At 48.6% G+C, this 14,528-nt stretch overlaps 1 protein-coding gene across 1 annotated transcript in view; it reads right to left on the bottom strand.

Moving 5' to 3' along the window:
- LOC136586789 (macrophage mannose receptor 1-like) overlaps positions 1 to 14,528 on the bottom strand; it is a 298,478-nt gene that overhangs the window by 68,884 nt on the left and 215,066 nt on the right. The window contains exon 26 of the mRNA XM_066585016.1: positions 4,068 to 4,217. Coding sequence (XP_066441113.1) covers positions 4,068 to 4,217 — 150 coding nt within the window. The remainder of the gene's footprint in view (positions 1 to 4,067; positions 4,218 to 14,528) is intronic.

Raw genomic sequence — 14,528 nt, 5'->3', positions numbered from 1 at the left:
TCCGAGGACCTGGCAGAAGTCTGCCAACCATGCCTACTCCTCAGTAAAGAATTGTGGAGGCTGACTACCACTCCGCCGTCCATGTCGCAGCTGGTATTCCACTATTGCTCTATGCTGCTCGTACATCCTGGCTAACATGTGCAGCATAAAATTCCAGTGTGTGGGCACGTCGCACAGCAGTCGGTGCTCTGGCAGCTGAAACCGACGTTTCAGGGTCCTCAGGGTGGCAGCGTACGTGGTGGACTTGCGGAAATGTGCGCAGACGTGGCGCACCTTGCCGAGCAGGTCCGACAAGTGGGGGTAGTTTTTCAGAAACCGCTGAACCACCAGATTGAAGACGTGGGCCAGGCATGGCACATGTATGAGGCTGCCGAGCTGCAGAGCCACCACCAGGTTACGGCCATTGTCACACACATCCATGCCTGGTTGGAGGCTCAGCGGCAAAAGCCAGAGGATGGTCTGCTCTATCAGACCCTGCAACAGCTCGGGGGCCGAGTGCCTCTTGCCACCTAAACTGATTAGTTTCAGCACGGCTTACTCTAGCTACAGACATGTTACAGAGGTCCGCCTATACTCTAGCTACAGACATGTTACAGGAGTCCACCTATACTCCTGCTACAGATATGTTACAGGGTACCGCCTATACTCTTGCTACATAAATATGATTGGGGTCCGCATATACTCTTGCTACAGAAAGGTTACTGGGGTCCGCCTATACTGTGGGTGCACAAAGGTTTACCATAGCGGTGTTCAGCTGCCTGACACATACACAGAATAAAGTGTGTGGTGACACATGAATTTCCCATAGCTATTTATCTCATGGCACCTTGGGTCACACAAGGTGGAGGCTAGGACCGAGCCTGATCCTGGGCCCGCTCACGTGCTTCCCACACAGAGTATTGCTGCATTGCGAAGATGTGTAGAAGTGCTGGCACATTTGTGGCTCCTGACAATTTTGTGACGGAGGTGGCACGGGATTGGAATGATGATCGTACGTCAATTTATCATCAATTCTCTACAGCATTGTGGGCTATCGCCCCCACTTTCAAAGAGGGTCACTGCCTGGCCCTGCCAACCCTCTGCAGTGTGTGCCTCCGGTTCCTGCTCATCCAGTACGCACTTATAAATAAACATGAGGGTGGTGTGTCTATGAAGCGAGCGTGTGGCATGAGGCCAGCTGAAGGTTGCGCAGGGAAACGTTTGTGTGCGCTGTGGACGCAGGGTCGTGCGGAGGGTCGGACAGCAATGCCAGTATGTAACCCAGGAAAAGAGGCAGCTGTGTCACCCGCAGGCAGTGATTGTCCTTGGTTGCAGGTAGTGTGGTGCTTAGCTAAGATGTGCCAGTGAGTGTGCCTTGCTAATGAGGTTTTCTCCCAAGTAAATTGTTAAGGGGGTGACCGCTAGGCTCTCTCCCCCATTTTGGCTTAATAGTGGGACCTGGGAGCCTCAGATGCAGCCATGCATGCTGCTCCTGCCATTCGCTATCCGTTTCTGTGGTGTTTCCATGATTTTCTGATGTTTTCAGGTGTTTCACAAGTCATCGGTCCCATACAAAAATGCTCGAGTCCCCCATTGACTTCAGTGGGGTTTGTTACTCCAAATCGATCATTATGAAAAGTTTGACTCGAGTATCGAGCACCCGAGCATTTTGGTGCTCGCTCATCTCTAAGTGAGAGCTCTGTCTAATGCACTGCAGACATAGAACGGTATAACTGAAATACTTTGCAGTAGGCTAGGAAATGTTAGAGTGCAGTTTCACGGTGAGAGCTGGTTGTACGGCACTGCAGGCTGAGAACACTATAACAAAGGCTGGGCACAGGCCTAGATGTGTAATACAAAAATTGGTGCACTACTGCTTCCAGCAAGCCACAACTGTAAAGCACACGGTGAGAAGTAGCCCCAAAAAGGACCGTTGTGTTTCTTGTACGGAGGATCACGACTGTAAACTCTTCCCTACATAAGCAGCTCTGTCCCTAAACTCTGTGTAATGCACTGCAGACTAAGAACGGTATATCCGAAATACTTTGCAGTAGCCTGGGAAATATTAGAGTGCTGTGTTCACGGTGAGACCTCGGTGTAATGCACTGCAGGCTGAGAACGGTATAACTGAAAGGCTGGGAACAGGCCTAGATGCGTAATACAAAAATTGGTGCACTACTGCTCCCAGCCAGCCACAACTATAATGCACATGGTGAGTGTGTCCTAAACTCTGCCTAATGTACTGCACACACGGAGCGGTATAACTGAAATGGCCTGCACAGCCCTAGATGCTTTAAAAAAAAAATTGGTGCACTACTGCTCCAAGCCAGACACAACTGTAATGCCCACGATGAGGAGTAGCCCTCAGAAGGACCGTTGGGGTTCTTGAAGACAAGATCCTACACTAACACTTTCCCTTATATCAGCAGCAGCACTTTCCCTAACCTCTGCCAGTGTGTGTCTGAGGCGAGCCGCGGGCGGGACCGCTTTAAGTACTCGGCGGTCACCTGATCTCATCAGCCACTCACTGCAGGGGGGTGGGATAGGGCTGGCACATCACAGCAGGAAGTGGTAATGCCTTCCCTGCATGTCTATTGGCTAGAAAATGGCGCTAAACATGCGGGGAAGGAAATGCAATTGACTCGAGTACCGCGTGGTGTTCATCTCGAGTAACGAGCATCTCGAGCACCCTAATACTCGAACGAGCATCAAGCTCGGACGAGTGTGCTCGCTCATCTATAGTTAGCGTACCTTCACACTTGCGATCGTGATATCGCTGCATTATTTTAAACGCAAATGTCAATAGGACTTTCAAAATGTTAAAAACGCATCGCAGAAAAATCACAAAGCACAAACTTGGGATTTTGTGTGATGCGTATTTAACATTAGACAGTACTACTGACAGCCGTGTTTAAAAAAACTCAGCGATATCCTCAGTGTGAAGGCACCCTTAAGACTGCAGCCTAAAATAAAGTATTTTAGCTTTCAGGGAACTTCGTTTTTTTTCTACTTTTTTACTTTGCTATTGACATAGAGGAACAAGTTATATTTTAATGACATCATTTTGGGGTGTATATAATGTATTGAAGAACATTTAATTTAATTAACATGGTGGGTGGGGCGTATACAAATAATGTAATTCTGAAATTTGGGGGTTTTGCTTTTCAGGGTGTTCGCTGACTTTATTTTGTGAGGCACCACAATTACAACAATGGCTAATTTGTATAGCCCTTTTATTTTGGAGAAATACCTACCCACTGCCCTTTTTTTTCGCTACAAATTCGCAGCGTTACTTTTTCCCAAATGTCAATGAGACTTTCTAATGTTAAATTCGCAATGCTCTAAATTGCGATTTTTGTGCATTGCGAATTTAACATTATAAAGTACAATTGACATTTGGGGGAAAAAACGGTAGTGGGTTTTTTGTATCACCATATTCTGCAAGCCATAACTTTACACTTTTGGAGGAATTGACATTTTCATTGGTATGATTTTGGGCTACAAATGATTAGATTCCACTTTTTTGGGAAATAGAATAGGCAAAAATCAGCAATTGTGGCATTTTTTTTCTTACAGCCTTCAGTATGATGTAAAACATTTGCTTTAGGGCACGCTCACATGAGGCGGAACTGCTACGCAATTTCCGAAGCATTTCTGTATCCTAAACAAAGTCAAAATCCACTGCTGATTTTTGCAGATTCTGCAGTCCCCTCCCAATTCTTCGCGCTCAACATGACATCACCCATGACTTAAAAATGGTTTTAGGTATTGGTGAAAAAATGAATGCACCTATGAATTTCTGATGAAGATCTACGCTTTAATCATGTATCCCATGACCTCTTTTTCCCATTGAGATTTCTTGGGCTAAATCCCAGATGACCACCAGTAAGATGGCCGACATGCACCACCATAGCACCAAAAAGTTTTCTCCCACCCATCTAAGTGCTCTACAAAGTTTCTTACTTGTATCGCTTATTGTTCAGAGGATATTCCTGGTGATCCTGACTTTTGAATCACCCTGTATGATTTTAGTGTCTGTTCCATCTCTTATAAATTCTATTTCTCTATAAAGTATTTCTAGAACTCACCATAATAAACACATTTTAAGGATGCGCTCTGCCAGTCAGCGAAGGAAGATGATACAAAAAGGTAGCAATGGTTACGGAAGGGAATCCAAGAATCTGAAGGTTCGTCTGGGCAGCTTCCAGGTGTTTGAGGAGGGTCAGTGGGAGCGACAACTGTAAGACCAAAAGACAAAGACATCAGAGTTGACGTACAGCATAAATATGGTTACTTCTGTTTATTTGGTTATGCTTTGTCACTAGAGGGTTTGTCACAGAGGCACAACTTTATTCAAAAGCTAAAAGTAGTTTTACAGTTATATGTAAATTGAAGGGACTCTGTGTGTAATATAGAGACTGGTAGGCCATCAGCCATTTTGGGTGTGTCAGGCCTTAGGCCTATCTCAGCTTCCATTTTATATCAGCCCCTTCAGGCCGGGCTATAGTGTCATCCATTTGTGTGTATTTAGATTGCATTGGTAATTTTTCAGGTGCCCTTTCACCCATTTACTCTCACCTGCCTGTTGATTTTCTCTGGACAAGAGCTGTGATGTGAGTTAATAATCCCCTCCCACCTCTATCTGTTTGTGTAAGATTAGCATGAGTAAAGCACATTGTATGACCTTGTACTTGTTAACGAAGTCGAAAGGCCAATTTAGACACAATGATTATCGCTCAAAATTTGCTCAAAAGCGCCCGTCGTGGAGTTTTCGTTAACGATTCCCTCATTGTTGTCTTTCAGTCCCCTTAAAATCTATTGTTCGGTTGTTTGGTCCAACGGTCCTTTTTAGGGCAACTTCTCACCGTGTGCATTATAGTTGTGGCTGGCTGGGAGCAGTAGTGCATCATTTTTTTTAATCACTCATCTAGGCCTGTTCCCAGCCTTTCACTTTTAGCGTTCTCAGTCTGCAGTGCATAACACCGAGGTCTCACGTGAAACAGTACTCTAATATTTTCTAGGCCACTGCAAAGTATTTTAGCTCAGCCGCTGTGCAGAGCGTCTCACAATACCCTTTATTTGAGGGGGGTTGAGATAGCCACAGTTACCAGCACTATCCACTGGCTTTAGAGTCTTCTCCCACTCCATACAGCCTCTCTTATCTACAACTCTCTGTGAGCGGTAAATTACCCCTAGGTATCAGCGCATGACAGCCGGTTATTTTTTTCTAGTTACAGCATAGAGCCTCTGCTATGTACAAGTCTCTATGTGCGGTGAATTAGCCACAGTTGTCAGCGCTGTCCAGTGGGGTAATTTATTTGGGTCCTGCTCTATCCTTAATCCGCTATGATTAGGAGTAGGGGTAGGGGTCGAGGACATGGATGGGGGCGCCCAAGTGAGGATGTAGGCACAGGCCGAGTTCCTGGGCGGGGTGAATCACAGATGGCTGCTGAGGGATTAAGAGAGAGGCAAGTTTCTGGGCTCCCCAGCTTCATATCACAGTTTGTGGGTCTGCGTGGTAGACCTTTATTACAAATAGAGCAGTGCGAGCAGGTCCTGTCGTGGATGGCAGAAAACACGTCCAGCAATGTATCGACCACCCGGTCTTCTACGCAGTCCACTACTCCCGGCCTAGGTACTGCAACTCTGAATCCTCTGGCTGCTCCTCCTTCCTCCCAGCCTCCTCACTCCATGAAAATGACATATTCTGAGCAGGCAGACTCCCAGGAACTGTTCTCGGGTCCCAGCCCTGAGTGGGAAAAAATGGTTCCTCTCTCACCTGAGGAGTTTGTCGTGACCGATGCCCAACCTTTGGAAAGTTCCCGGAGTCCGGGTGATGAGGCTGAGGACTTCCGGCAACTGTATCAAGAGCTTTTTGTGGAGGAGGATGATGAGACACAGTTGTCTGTCACTGAGGTAGTAGTTAGGGCAGTAAGTCTGAGGGAGGAGCACACAGAGGATCCGGAGGAAGAGCTGCTGGACAATAAGGTGACTGACCCAACCTGGTTTGCTAAGCCTACTGAGGACAGAGCTTCAGAGGGGGAGGCAAGTGCAGCAGCAGGACAGGTTGGAAGAGGCAGTGGAGTGGCCAGAGGTAGAGGCAGGGGCAGAGCGAGGAATTCCCCAACTGTTTCCCAAAGCACCCCCTCGCTGCAAGCCTCCGTGCAGAGGGCTAGGTGTTCAAAGGTGTGGATGTTTTTTAGTGAGAGCGCGGACGACCGACAAACTGTGGTGTGCAACCTGTGTCGCGCCAAGATCAGCCGAGGAGCCACCACTAGCAGCCTTACCACTACCAGCATGCGCAGGCATATGATGGCCAAGCACCCCACAAGGTGGGGCGAAGGCCATTCACCACCTCCGGGTCACACCATTCCCTCGTCCCCTGTGCCCCAACCTGTCCACACCCTCACCTCCACGGTCCTCCAATCCATCCAGCAATGTCTCTCAGCGCAGCGTTCAGCTGTCGCTAACACAAGCGTTGGAGCGAAAGCGGAAATACGCCTTTACAAGCTTTAAACGTGCACATTGCCAAATTAATCAGCCCGCAGATGCTGCCATACAGGCTTGTCGAAACGGAGGCTTTCAAAAACATAATGGCGGTGGCGGTCCTGCGCTACTTGGTCCCCAGTCGCCAATATTTTTCCCGGTGTGCTGTCCCCGCTTTACACCAGCACGTCTCCCGCAACATAAATCATGCCCTCACCAATGTGGTTACTGGGAAGGTCCACTTAGCCATAGACACGTGGACAAGTACTGGCGGGCAGGGCCACTATATCTCCCTGACGGCACATTGGGTGAACTTGGTCGAGGCTGGGACCGAGTCAGAGCCTGGGACCGCTCACATCCTACCCACACCCAGAATAGCGGGTCCTACCTCGGTGCTGGTATCTGCAGTGTTTTATGCCACCTCCTCCAAACCCTCCTCCGCCACTTCTACCTCTCAATTAAGAGGTATGAGCAGGTCACCAGCCGGCAGCACGCGGCGCGGCAGCACAGCGGTGGGCAAGTGTCAGCAAGCCGTGCTGAAACTAATCAGCTTAGGTATCAAGAGGCACACGGCCCCCAAGCTGTTGCAGGGTCTGACGGGGCAGACAGACCTCTGGATTTCGTCGCTGAGCCTCCAACCGGGCATGATCATGTGTGACAACGGCCGTAACCTGGTGGCGGCTCTGTAGCTTGGTAACCTCACACGTGCCATACCTGGCCCACGTCTTCAATTTAATGGTTCAGCGGTTTCTGAAAAACTACCTCCACTTGTCTGACCTGCTCGGCAAGGTGTGCCGTGTCTGCGCACATTTCCGCAACTCCACCACGTACGCTGCCAACCTAAGGACCCTGCAACGTTGGTTTCAGCTGCCAGAGCACTGTCTGCTGTGGGACATGCTCACACGCTGGATTTCTGCGCTGCACATGTTGGCCAGGCTGTACGAGCAGCGTAGAGCAATAGTGGAATACCAGCTGCAACATGGGCGGCGGAGTGGTAGTCAGCCTTTGCAATTCTTTACTGATGAGTGGTCATGGATGGCAGATATCTGCTAGCTCCTCGGAAACTTTGAGGAGTCTACCCAAATGGTGAGCTGCGATGCGGCCATCACTAGCATTACCATCCCGCTGCTTTACCTGCTGAGAAGTTCGCTGCTAAGCATAAAGGCCGACACTTTGTGGTTGGAACAGGAGATGGGGAATGACATTATGTGGCTTGATAGCCAGACCATCCTCATGTCTATATCACAGCGCGTTTTGGAGGAGGAGGGGGAGGGTGGGAGGAGGAGGAGAAAGAGACAGCTAGGCACACTGCAGAGGGTACCCATGCTGCTTGCCTCTCATCCGTTCAGTGTGTATGGGCGGAAGAGGAGAAGGAGGATCCTGAAAGTCATCCTCCTAGTGAGGACAGCGATGTGTTGCATACTGGGACCCTGTCACACGTGGCTGACTTCATGTTAGGCTGCCTTTCCCATGCCCCTCACGTTAGATGCATTCTGGCCAACATGGATTACTGGGTGTACACCCTTCTAGACCCACGGTATAAGTAGAACCTTTCCACTCTCATTGCTGAAGAGGAAAGGGGTGCGAGAGTGATGCAATACCACAGGGCCCTGGTGGGAAAAAAGTGATGCTAAAGTTCCCATCTGACAGTGTTAGTGGCAGAAGACGCAGTTCCGAGCGCCAAGTGGCAGGGGAGTGGCGGGGATCAGGCAGCATGTCCAGCGCAGGCAGGGGAACACTCTCCAAGCCTTTGCCAGTTTTATGGCTCGCCCAGCAAGACTGTGTCACCACTCCCCAGTGAAGACTGAGTCGGAGGGAGCACTGTAAAAAGATGGTGAGGGAGTACGTAGTGGATCGTACCACTATCCTCCGTGATGCCTCTGCTCCATACAACTATCAAGTGTCAAAGCTGGACACGTGGCATGAACTTGAGCTGTACGCCCTGGAGGTGCTGGGCTGCCCTTCCGCTAGCGTCTTGTCCGAGAGGGTGTTTAGTGCAGCTGGGGGAATCATCATGGATAAGCGTACCCGCCTGTCAACTTCCAGCGCCGACATGCTTACACTCAAAGATGAACAAAGGCTGGATTTCCCCAGATTTCTCTTCCCACCAGCAGAAAGCAGCGGAACCTAATGATTATTTTTGTTGCAACAGGAGAAAAATGCATCCTCTGTCCCCACAAAAACAGGGGGAATTAGCTTTGTCAATCACTCTTGGATATTATTACTCCTCCTACTCCTCCTCCTAAAACAGCATGTCATCATGCTGAACTGCCAATTTGTCTGCAGCCCAAAAGCCTCTGTTTAAAACTTTTTTACAATTTTTAAAAGTTTCAAAAGTTTTTATACATTAACTGAAACCATTTTTTTCAGAGGGCTACCTCCAGGATCGGTTACAAATTAAGCAACAGCGAGCAGTATCTTTAAAAAAATGTTTATGGGTTTCACCTGCCCTCACGGTTGAGCAATTTTTAAGTGGTACACTTGTACTCTTGGTACACTAATTTTTCTGGCCCTTGCCTATACTGTTATCTAACTAATTTTTCAGATCTTAGCCCACACTCTGGGTAACCACATTTTTTCAGGTGTTCGCCTATACTCTTGTTACACCAATGTTTCAGTGGTTCGCCTACACTCTTGCTACAGTAATGTTACAGGGTTTTGCCTATACTCTTGCTACAGAAATATCACTGGGGTCTGCCTATACTCTTGCTACTAAAAGGTTTGAGGGGTTCACCGATACACTTGCTACTGAAAGATTTGAGGGGTCTGCCTATACACTTGCTACATAAATGTTACTGGGGTCCGCCTATACACTTGCTAATGAAAGGTTTGAGGGGTTTGCCTATACTCTTGCTACAGAAATGTTACCGGAGTCCGCCTATACTCTTGCTAAATCAATGTTACAGGGGTTCGCCTATACTCTTGCTGCATAAATATTACCCTTCCTTTCTGTCTAACATAGATGTCTCCTGTGTGAACCCCCAGATCCAACCCACTTACACGCCCGCTCCTAGTAGGGCCCTTCCCAGATCTCGTGGCCAGATTTGTTGTTTCCCTTACCTGTCCTCTGAACCTTCTGGGAGCTGATGTCCTATCATGACTGCAAGCAACCATTACCTTCACTGAAGATGAGAAAATGACGGTTTCCACCCCACTGTCTTCTGGTGCTGTGCTCACTGCCTATCCTTATGTCTTTACAGACATCTTCCATTTCAGGCATCCCTCCAGAAGTATTGAAAAGAATACCAGAACACTTGTGGTCAACCAGCCCTTAAGACATTGGCCATTGACATTCAACGTCTGAAAGCCTTTTCTGTTTCTTTGCCAATCCGGGGTACAAGGCCTCAAAACCCAAGCTCCAGTGGTGCGCAATGTCAGTTGTGTTCTTAGGACACTGCATCTCAAAGGGTACAAGATACCTCACCCAAGACTGAGTTACTGCCATCCCATTACCTCAAAAACCAAAGGCACTTCATGCCTTCCTTTGAGTTATCTTCTACTGCAGAGCATGGATCCCAGAAGGCTCTCTATTGATGCAACCTCTGTAAAATGCTTTAAAGATGGATCCTTTCAGTCTCTCATCGGAAGCGCTATCCAGCCTTATCCTGCTCAAGTAGGCCCTTTCCTTTGATTACGACAATACCTTCATGCTCTTCATGTCAGAAAGACAAGGACATGCCACTCGGGTCCTTACTAAATCTCATGGCAACAGACCCAAGCCCATCGGATACTTCTCCTTTCGCCTGGACCCAGTTGCTAGAGGTGGTCCCTCCTGCCTGCGGGCAGTCTTTACAGCCAAAGCTCTACTGGACAAAACCTTGGGCACTCACTGGTGCTCCTGGTCGCTCATGACATTGTTGCTATCCAGAACCAGATGCAGCCCAAGCACCTGTCTGCGGCTGACACCCTCGCCTTCAGTGCTCTCTCCTAATACCTGACAACGTCACCCTGCACTATCCTGAATCCCTCAACCTTCCTTCCAATTCACGAGGGGGGAACAGATCCCCAAAATCCTGATGAACATGACTGTTTTGAGGTGATGAAACAAGAAACTTCACATCTCTCCACTGTGTTCGACACGCCACTGAACAACCCAGACCTCACAATTTTTGTCGATGGCTCCAGATACGCCGACAACCAAGGCATGTTTTACACAGGTTATGCAGTCACCACTGAAAACACCATGCTCCAAGCTCAAGAGCTGTCCCCCCAAAGTCCGCCCAAGAGGCCGACTTGGGAAGTAAAAGACAACGGAAGGCTCAACTCTGCAGAAACACGAGGAAACCACTTGGCAGATATGGCAGTTAAGGAAACAGCTGCAGGACCCTCGAGAATTGAGAGTTAGGTGGAGGCAGAACTAGTGATGATGGTGCAAGCCCACCCCATAGACAAAAGACGTCTTCAAGAATTACAGAAGAAATCCAACAAAGAAGAGAAGGACCTCTGGGTGAGAAAGGGGCCACCCTCAACAGGCATGGGCTCTATGAAGTCAACAGGAAACCATGCTTACCCAGATGCCTATACCAAGCCGTAGTACAATGGACACATGGCCCTGCACACCTTCTTAAGACACTGAGGAATGCTTTTATCCTGAAGTACTACATGGCCCAAGGCATTTCCTCCCTCACTGAAAGATTGTGCATATCGTGCGCCATCTGTGCGGAATGCAATCCTGGACGCACAGAAAATGTCTCCCAGAAACACCTAGCCAAGCCTCTGTATTCCTTTCAGAGGCTTCAAATCGACCACATCCAGGTGCCAAAGAGCGGCAGGTTCAAATATGCACTGGTAATAGTGGACATGTTCTTGAATTGGCCGGAGGCCTACCCAGTGACTAATATGACCACGAAGACCACAGTAGAGAAACTACTTAGCGAAGTGGTGTGTAGATTCGGAGTCTCGGAAGTGATTGAGAGTGACCAAGGACCAGCCTTCACAGCCAATCTGACCAAAGAAGTGTGGGAAGCCCTAGGAGTGAACCTAGCCTTCTATACCCCCAACCATTCCCAGAGCAGGGGGAAGGTAGAAAGACTTAATGACACCCTGAAAAACAAAATGTTGAAAATGTCCCAAGAGACTGGCATGCCTTGGACTGAGATCCTGCCTATTGCCCTGTTCAGCGTCCAGTACACCTCCCAAGGAGAACATTCACTGTCCCCCTATGAGATCTTGTTCATGTCAGCCCCCAGGACTAGGTTGCTCTTTCCCCTAACAGCTCCAGCTCCAGTCTGATGTACAGACTAAATATGTGATGTCCCTGGCACAGGAACTAACCAAAGTACATGCCCAGGTGTTTTCTTCTATTCCAGATCCAGATGCCAGCATGGGGATTCCTCGAGGACTGGGTCTATATGAAGAAATTTGTGAGAAAACATTCCCTTGAACCTAAATATGATGGTCCCTACCAGTTGCTACTGACTACAGACATTTCAGTGAAACTAGATGGAAAGAGCTCCTGGATCCACGCCTCCCATTGCTAGAAGACTCCGGTTCCTGAGGAACAGACATAATTATGCTCTTGTTACCATGCGGTGGTTGCTGTTCCTCCAGGTGAGGGGGGGGGGGCGGTGTGCGGGGTCCCGCGGTCGAGGCGCATTCCCCCGGCTGGTTGTGCAGCTACCGAGGGCACGGGTGCCTGGCAGCGTGCCACGCACGCGCACCTGTGAGTGTGGCTGCCGTGCATGAGCTCCCTTTTATTATGTTCTGTTAGGAGTTGTCTGTCTCTCTCCCTCTTTTTTCCCCCTGGACGGAGGCTTTTGTTTAAAGGTCAGGCAAAGACTGGCAATCACTGCCAGTTATTGGTTTCCCTCAGTGTGCTAGCAAGTCTGCCTTGGTTGGTCTCCTGCTTCTGTCAGCTTGTCTGCCATACTTTGCTATTATCAGACAGGTTTTTCCATCTGCCTCAGTTCTGCTTAGTATTGTTTGTGTTGGTTATTTAAATCTGCCTTTTCTGTCAGTATTCTACCCTTTCCATCCCGGTACGCCAGCGTCCCTTTTCGGTCCCTAGTGAGTAGGGACTGCCGCCCAGTGGCCTGCCTGGGGTTAGCCAGAAGTGGAGGCAAGTAGGCAGGGACAGGGGTTGTGGGTGAGATCTTGAGCTGGCATATCAAGGATAGTGTACCATAACATAATAACTGGCCCTTAAAAATTGCTCTCCTATGGAGGCCATGAGTACCCTCGCAAGTCAGTTGCAGGATTTAGTGGTTGTGATCCAAGACCTGTCCGACCGTATGGTGGCCCAGGGGGAAAACAGGAGTTAGTGCATGTTTCTACCGCCCCTTCTATTCCTGAACCCACATGTCCACTTCCTGAGGTATTTTCAGGGAACAGGAGCAAGTTTTTTGTTTTTCAGCAGGCATGTATTTTCGGATGCGGCCCCGCTCCTCCGGCTCGGAATCCCAGAAAGTGGGATTGATTATGTCCTTACTTCGGGGTTCCCCCAGACATGGGGGCTACTCCTTACCTGAGAGTTTGACTTGCCTGCAGTCAGTTGATTTGTTTTTTTCGGGAACTTGGAGGTATTTTTGATGAGCCGGACCGTGCGGGGTTGGCGGTATCCCATCTCACGTCTCTACGTCAGAGGCAGCAGTGGGTAGAGGACTATTGCTCTAAATTTAGACTGTATGCAGGTAAAACATCTTGGAATGATAGCGCCCTTAAAGATGTGTTTTTGTTAGGTCTTTCGGACGCGGTCAAGGATCTACTCATTTCTCATCCGGTGACACTCAATGATGCAATGGAATTGGCGGTCAAAGCTGACAGGAGGCTGAGCTCTAGAAAAAAAAGAGGACCGTCAGGCCCGTAAGGCTAGGGAATCCGGAAGACCTGGTCCTGCTTCTCCCATGCCAACTTCTGGTGCCGAGCCTATGGAAGTGGATCACCTAAGTCCCGAGGAACGGCGACGGTTTCAGATGACTCATCACCTCTGCCTCTATTGTGGGTAAGCTGGACATCGTGTAGCAACCTGTCCTCAGAAGCGTCTACAACATCAGTTTGAACTTGCGGAAAAGCTTCAGATCCTAGGCGATTTTTGGGAGAATAGCCTAGGATCACAGGTACTCCCTAAGTTGTTGGTGCCTTGTCAGATTGGCTTCCGGAATTTCACTCGGTCTGGTTAAACTTTTATTGATTCGGGGGCTGCCGCCAATTTCATTAGTTTGAGTTTTGTCAGACCTCTGATGACTAAATTTTCGGTGTTAAAGATTCCCATACACTTCAGTAGTATAGATTCTACCCCTCTGTCTGCAGGGGTTGTACAGTGGAGGACTCCCATGTTACAGTTCACTGTGGGTGTTCTCCATTCTGAGGATCTGTCGTTCTTGGTAATGGAAAGGATGTCCGTTGATGTAGTGCTTGGTATGCCCTGGTTGGCACTGCACAATCCCAAATTTGATTGGTCCACTTGGGAATTGACACATTGGGAGTTGTCCTGTCATAGTCACTTAGCTACTATATCCATATGTTCAGCAGATACCATACTTATTCCTGAGTATTTGTCTGATTTTCATGATGTATTTTCCAAGAAACTGTCTGAGTCTTTGCCTCCCAATAGGGAGTGGGACTGTGGTATTGATTTGATCCCCGACAGTCCCATCCCTAAGGGAGCCATTTTCAATTTGTCTTGGGGTGAGCATGAACCCCTTAAGTCCTATATTTCGGAGTCTCTGGCCAAACGACATATCAGGCCGTCCAGTTCCCCTGCCGGAGACGGTATTTTCTTTGTACAAAAGAAGGATGGGACATTGAGGCCTTGTGTGGATTATCGGGCTTTGAATAAAATTACAGTGAAGAACCAGTGCTCCTTGCCCCTGATTCCTGATTTATTTAATTAGGTGTTAGGGGCCCACTGGTTTTCCAAATTGGACTTACAATTTAATTAGCATCCGAAAGGGAGATGAGCGGAAGACGGCGTTAAACACCTTGTTCGGGCATTCTGAATGTCTAGTCATGCCCTTCGGACTTTGTAATGCCCTCGCTGTGTTCCAGGGATTTATGAACGCGGTCTTCTATGACTTCCTGGGGGTATTTTTGGTCATATATCTTGATGACATTCTGGTGTACTC

The sequence above is a fragment of the Eleutherodactylus coqui genome, chromosome 12 (assembly GCF_035609145.1).
Source record: "Eleutherodactylus coqui strain aEleCoq1 chromosome 12, aEleCoq1.hap1, whole genome shotgun sequence".
Lineage (NCBI taxonomy): Eukaryota > Metazoa > Chordata > Amphibia > Anura > Eleutherodactylidae > Eleutherodactylus > Eleutherodactylus coqui.
This window is presented reverse-complemented; position numbering and strand designations above follow the sequence as displayed.